Raw genomic sequence first — 6,884 nt, 5'->3', positions numbered from 1 at the left:
TCAGCGCTCACGCTTTTGAAAATTGTGTTAATATTAGTTAAGCAAAAGCATCCAAAAGTTACTTTCCCAGAGGTTCTTAATTTAATAAAATAAGAAGTAAAGTAGTCTTCGAACCGGTCCTTTTAAATACTTCTGGGGCAAGCCAGTGACATGCGGATGTGTTACGGCTGAAATTTTGACGATGATGAATTCTAGATCCGTTCCACTCGGGCACTCTTGAGTCAGAATGCAGTCAAAATGCTAAGTGACAGTCGGACCACGGAGTTTTCGCCCAAGCCATCTAAGAGTCAGGCGGTCTCCAAATTCGGTAATAAACTAATAATTAGAAACGCGAACACGAGACGAGACTCCTGAAGAAACCCATGAGCTTGAGTTGAAGCTTTGCAAAACTTTACAAATGAAGTTTAGGTAAGCGCCATCTGCTCTCTGCCTCCTCAAACCACCGGAAACAGTGACCAGCCGTAACCACAGGATAAATAAATAGATAAAAGAATCTTTGTATTGTTGTTTATAACGAAATCAAATTGGGTTATATTTTAGTATACAAGAGAACAATAATTTTATATGCCTATGCGTGATTGTCGAGCACATAGATTATTATACTTAAATAGAGCCATCTATTTTAAAAGTCGGTAATTAGTGATTTATTTTTCAATTGTTTTTTCAAGTATTTCGTTACTAATTTGATATTATTAAACATTAAAAATAACCAACTGGCTTTGAACTGTTCTTTATAAACTTAATATTAAATGATATTAGAAAAGTAACGTACTTTACAGAACGCCGTCCAATAATCCAGTCATTTGGGATGAGTAGCCATAAGCAGATTGCAGAGTGGGTTCAGCAAGCTCGGCGGCGTAGTACAATGTCTCCCCGTCTAGCACTTGTTGCAAGTTGGCAAAGTTAAGATATTTGATTTGAGAAGACGGTTGGAGAGATTGTACCGCGTACCTTTCCGTATTGAAATTGTCCGTCTCTCCTACATGGGAACGCATATGGAAGTTCAGGTGACTGCTCTGTTTGAATCTTCGTCCGCAAACGGTACATACAAATGGTTGAATATTTGTATGAGTGCGCATGTGCTGCCTCAAATGAACAGACTGCGAGAAGCATTTACTGCATATAACGCACTTGAATGGTTTCACCTTCGTGTGGGTGCGGAGATGTTGGTCCAAGCCTGCTTTCTGAGTGAACGCTTTGGGGCAGAAAGTACAAGCGAAAGGGCGTATGCCAGTGTGCATGCGCATATGCTGCTGAAGTCCGCCCTGTTGGGTGAAACGTTTCGCGCAGATTGTACACTGATGAGGCTTCATCTTCGCATGGTAACTTCGATTATGCTCGTCGAATTCAAAGCTATTTATAAAAGTTTGTCCGCATACGCGACAAGAAAATGTTAAAGGTGTAGGTGCAGTTATCTGCGGTGCGACTACATTGGACCCATAAAAATCTCGGTCAAGACGTTTCTCGCACACTTGGCACCGGAGAGCTGCTTTTCGCCTTTTTGTATGTTCTTCGCGATAGTGAAGAGAATACTCGCAACAATTAAAAAAAATCTGCCGACATTGAAGATCTGGTCGCAGTGTTGAAGGCAAAGTGCAGGTGAATGGTCCCCTGCAAGACAATATTTTAATAAAAATATTTTATCCAAGTAAACTAAATTCACATTTTTTTTAATTCCTGTAATCCTCACACTACGCAAGCTTGTATCTTTCATGATACCAAATATTAGCATAGTTGCTTACGGTACAAATTTCTTTTTGACGCTGGCAGTTCCGTTTAGTTAGTCTTTTAATAAAATGTGAAATCATTTGTCCCTTGTCGGTTTAGATGCATATTAAGATTATATTATACAGAGTTATTAGTTTACAGCCCATTAAAGCTTTTATACCTACTATTACATCGTGATAAGATGAGTAATTGTAATATAAAAATACAAGTTTAGGTAACATTAGAAATGACAGTTAAAAAATGCGAAGTATCTTTATTAGGCAGTTGTCGCGGCCGTCAGCATGACATCACATAAAGAAAGCTAGTAACTAGTAATTTTAAAATTATATCCAGCTTCTTATATTTTCAGATAAACAAAGAAATGATTAGTATTTATGACAAAACTTACGAACGACTATACAGAAATAGAAAAGGATATATAGAATATAAATACCTCAAATCTACAGGTTGCTTGCCCTGTTTAATTTGGTTACGTCTAAGTATTCCAGCGAGGCGCGACCTTTTCAAAGATGTGGGATCGAAATCGTCCCCTTCAATTTTCAATATTATGTAACTTGTATCATCATTGTAGCTACACTTTGTTAAACCGTCAATTTCAAATATAGTACTCGCGATCTCTCCTTCACGCGGAACATACTTAAAGCCGCATAAGCCTTCGACAATCTGAACAAAAAGTTTTAAGTTCTTTTATTATCTGTAAACATTTAAGTAAAACGACGAAAAGCTGTCGGCGTATTACCACCACAAACTACATACCGTTTAAATCAATGAAATGAATAAAATAAGAAAACCTGCATGCTTGTGACATGTTTACTATTATAAAATAGCCCGTAAGCATAATGGAATCGAACGGCTGTTTTGATCGCTTATAACCACACGGCGTAAAAACACTAATACATATTTTTTAAATTAAAAAACAATTCGGGTTTCAGGACTCGGCCGTTTCGGACACTATCAAATAGTAATATAAAACGCGTCTCACATCCCAAGCTCCCTGTGGAGAGCTCTTGCACACGCTCCGGCTTGGTAAAATAAACAATACAACGAACCGTGCCGTGGCCCCTGAGGGACACCTCCTCGGGCCTTTAAAGTAAGTAAATAAACTTGCACACAGAACTTGTACATTGTAAAAAATATTATGACATCGAACGGACGCTCGCTATCGTATGACACAATATATTATCGCGGAACGCGACGGACCGTGAAATGCAAGGCGTTCAAATCTCTACAAGAACGCCTAAAATAAGCAGTTCGATCATTGGCTAAGGAAGTTAGGTATTTGCATTTTCAGTTTTTAAAGAAGTTTCTAAAAAGTTTATGACCGACTGGAATGGATAATACGGGACGGAAGAAGACTATCTAAGATCGATAGAAAAATTAGCCATTATTTTTCACCACTTCATGTTCAATTTACTCATGAAAGTAAAGTGAATAGTCGAAGGTAAATAGTCGAAGCATTCGGTAACTCAGTGAGGCAAGTGTCCGTAATAGTTCCGCCTCTGAGTATTCTTTGAGCATACGTCGGTTCAGCGTCAGTGCCACTAGCATGGCTAGCTCGCCTGCTCTCTCCCCTGACCTCGTGAAAAAAGTGTGTTTGAATGGTAAATAATACCTGCTCGTTTTTTTGTAAACGAGTAAAATTTTGATCGGCTTCGCTACTAGAAGCGTCGGCGTCGTGTTGTAAATTGTTGTGATTCTGCAAGGCCATTGCGTTATAAAAAGTCTTATTACACAGCCTGCAAATGTAACTATCAGGTAACTCGTCTTCCCATTTCATTGATCTTGTCTGAAAATAAGGTGTCTTAAGTACAGAATTTCATACAAATATTTAACATTAATTTATTTAAATAACCTTCGTTTCATTATAGAAGATATCGAAAAGTAACATAGTGTTTTCGATTCCTCCGCCACGGAGTTAGGATGTGGTGGGTGTGGTGGACGATTAAAACCCGGATCGCTCTAAGTATTTCGGCAAAAATTTTCCTTTTTTAATTTTGTGTTCAACTTACAATTTTATAACACAAAAGATCAATCCAATTACCCATTGTACATGACATTATGGTAGATAAGGTTAATGTATTTTATTACTTGTAGATACAAAGCCATTTTTCTTTGCAGTCGATTTAAACATTTTATAGCCCATACAAACAGCAAAGGAGATTAGAACGACAGTAATCTTTGGTAACACATAAATACATATTTAATAAAAAAAATCACAACAACAAAGAACCAAATCAAGCAATCTGAAGTTCCAGAATATTGTGAACTAATAAGCATCTTGAATTAATTTTCGTAAATAAAACCATATGTTATGATTGATGAAATTATTGAGAAAAAATGTCAAAATTCATAACGCCTATAGTGTACCTGCTCGCTCATTAAAACTAAAACTCATTTGAATCATTTTGTTCTTTCCTTTTTCTGTTATAAAATATAACTAGTGTAAAGTTTAATATAAGATGTGACCGCTTCTTGCTGACAGTTTGCAGTAGTCTGGGCATTTGGAGCACTTGTGGTATACAATTCCAAGTCGCGGGTTGACTTCCGTTACTCCATACGTCATATATCTATATCGATATGACCCAAAGAATTTATTCTCGCCCAAAACATAACAGAACTTCTACGAAAAGAGGAGATTTTGTTCAAAACATGCTCATGCAAAACTCTTCTAACCTTCGTAACACTAGCCGATGTCAATTTTCGCTATAAAAATATCCTGGCTTGATAAGAAAACCCAAACCAAATCTTGCACACGATTTCAAGTGAAGTCTGGAGACTCAGTACTTGATGAGTAATTTAGGGCAACTAGACGCATGCACCTGAGCATTCATAGTCTAATTTGTACATTTCTTATTTCGAGGTTATTCTAGAGTTTGCGATTGCCAATAACGATGGTAAATGACTTGCCTGAAAACGACCGTCCTATAGTTCGGGGTACATGGCTTCCAAAACCGGTCCCTTGATAGCGCAGCTTGAGATCCTTGCTACCTTCGTAAACTAGATCTCCAAGTTGGAAGGCATTCCCTGGAGTCTTCTAAATTTAGTAGATCCGGTTATATGTGACAAAGTTGCAGTAGTCACCCCAATCTACGCCCATGCAAAGCACCGGGCTCAGATGGCATAACTAATATGGTAACCAAAAAATTAGTACGAATCTTTAACACGGCCATGACCAACAGATTCTATCCCAAACATTGGAATAGTGCGGAGGTCATAGAGTTCTTAAACCCGCAAATAGCCCTAGTGGCCTATTAGCCTACTAAAGACTTGGGAAAATCTACGAAGAATTAAGAAAGGCGAAAGAACTTCTAACACCCGAACAGTTCGGTTTTCGTGCCAAGCACCTATCAGGTGCACCATATCACGGAGCACAACTTTGCTAAATGAATTATGGTTACCGTCACGACAGCCAACTTCCTCGACGTGGCTTTTTCAAAGCATTTGACAAAGTCTGGCATAACTGACTTTTATACAAGTTATACGACTCTGGTATGCCGGATCGTCGTCACATACGAGATTTTTTAAGCGATTTAATTTTTCAATATCACATCGACTTGTAGGCGTATCCCCAGGTCGGTCGTAGGATTAGTTCTATACTCGTTCTATACGAACAATATACCACGCGTCAAAGATATAGACCTAGCCCTACTCCCAGACGACAAGTGTATTTATACTTCTGGCGTCACCATTCATACTATCACCAAACGCCTCCAGACGTCAGCTAACGTCCTAGGACAATGGTTCCAAAAACAGAGAGTTAAAAATTAACCTAACAAAAGTGCGCTCCCTTCTAAACCCTGTTTAGGCCATGGACAAAGCAAGACCGTTATTAAGGTGTCGTAATCGATGACAAACTAAAATTTTCTGCATACGTCGCTAGCGCATAAAAAAGCGGTTTTCTAGGCCGCCTCTCTCCGTCATTAAGCAGCCGGAGTAAGATATCACTGCCAAATAAAGTGACTCGCTTTAAAGCTGTAATCAGATCCGTTCTTTCATACACAAGCCCGGTCAAAGTTCATGCGCAGGGCCTCGGGCGCGCCATGGTACATGCGCAATGAATATTTTCACATAGACTTGGAACTGCCAAGGATCGCCCAGTTCTTAAAACGGGCCTAGATTCGTTACTTTGACTCCGCTGTTCAACACACAAATTTACTGATTGTAAGTGTAACCTACAAAACAATCACACCTGACACATTCAGACAGAGCGCAGTCCTGAGATCGAATAATGCGCTTTACTCTCCGGACAACGCGACGACATTAAGACCGGCATCATACAAGATATTTCACTTCACTTCGTAAATCAAACGGCTCGGCTCAAGCGTCACCAGACCCCGATCGTTTTAGATACAAGCGTTGCTGGAGTTTCTTCCGTCACTTATTCTAAAAGCGCCAACGCTTTCGAAGTGGTAATAATGTTAGCCAGGTAATAGCTACCGACCAAGTTAAAGTTCGACCCTCTTGGCCGCCTTTGAGACGAAATGCTTAACAGGTATTATCGACGAGTGAGGCGAGGCCCAAGTTGAGGTCCTCCGAAGCGTCCACCGAAGCGATCTAAGAGCTAGGCGGCTTCTCAATCCGGCGAAATTATAGTATGTAGCGGCCCGAGCTGAGGCTTCCAAGGTAGCCCTCGAGCTTTTTTATCTTAAAAGAGGTTAAACTCAGCGCCCAAAGCGCTCTGCCTCTTGGCATCCGCGGAATCAGCAAATGCCATTAGGGTGCTGTCCTGCCTGCTGAGCCGGTCAGACCCAAAAAAAAAAAACTTGTACGCAGCCGATACTTAAGATTGGACCAATTTACAAAGTACACTTTCTGCTGTAACAAGTCGGATTTATACGAAATTGGCGGAAAATTTATCTAGGAAGTAATTTGACAATGTTTTGATACGAATCTATAGCTATACAGAGTAACATGTGATATCAAAGAAACACTATCCATAAAACATTTACCACCATTGTTATTTACGGTTGGACATAATTTAATATTTTCTACTAAACTCACCATTTGTGTTATATTTGTGGCATCGTTAACTAATTCAATGTAAGCAGTGTTTTTGTTCGTTTCTAAATTTGTACCTGCAATTGCAGCCATTTTAGTTTAATGTAATGTAATGCTTGTACCAAAATAATATATATTTCATAAATTAAAATGATATG

General features: G+C 39.1%; 1 protein-coding gene across 1 annotated transcript; it reads right to left on the bottom strand.

The window, feature by feature from the left end:
* Nucleotides 1-773: 773 nt before the first annotated feature.
* LOC137932214 (zinc finger protein 583-like) lies at nucleotides 774-6,819 on the bottom strand. Its single transcript, XM_068775852.1, has 4 exons — nucleotides 6,730-6,819; nucleotides 3,341-3,514; nucleotides 2,162-2,391; nucleotides 774-1,611 (listed from the first exon to the last, which is right to left on the bottom strand). Exons 1-4 carry the CDS (start codon nucleotides 6,817-6,819, stop codon nucleotides 774-776), a joined length of 1,332 nt encoding a protein of 443 aa, XP_068631953.1.
* Nucleotides 6,820-6,884: the final 65 nt, after the last annotated feature.

The sequence above is a fragment of the Battus philenor genome, unplaced genomic scaffold (genome assembly GCF_028537555.1).
Source record: "Battus philenor isolate CCGP_79_NKW_IND1 unplaced genomic scaffold, ilBatPhil1.0.hap1 SCAF_1, whole genome shotgun sequence".
NCBI classification, from domain to species: Eukaryota; Metazoa; Arthropoda; class Insecta; order Lepidoptera; family Papilionidae; genus Battus; species Battus philenor.
Note: the sequence above shows the minus strand (reverse complement) of the source record. Positions and strands in the feature narration are given on the sequence as shown.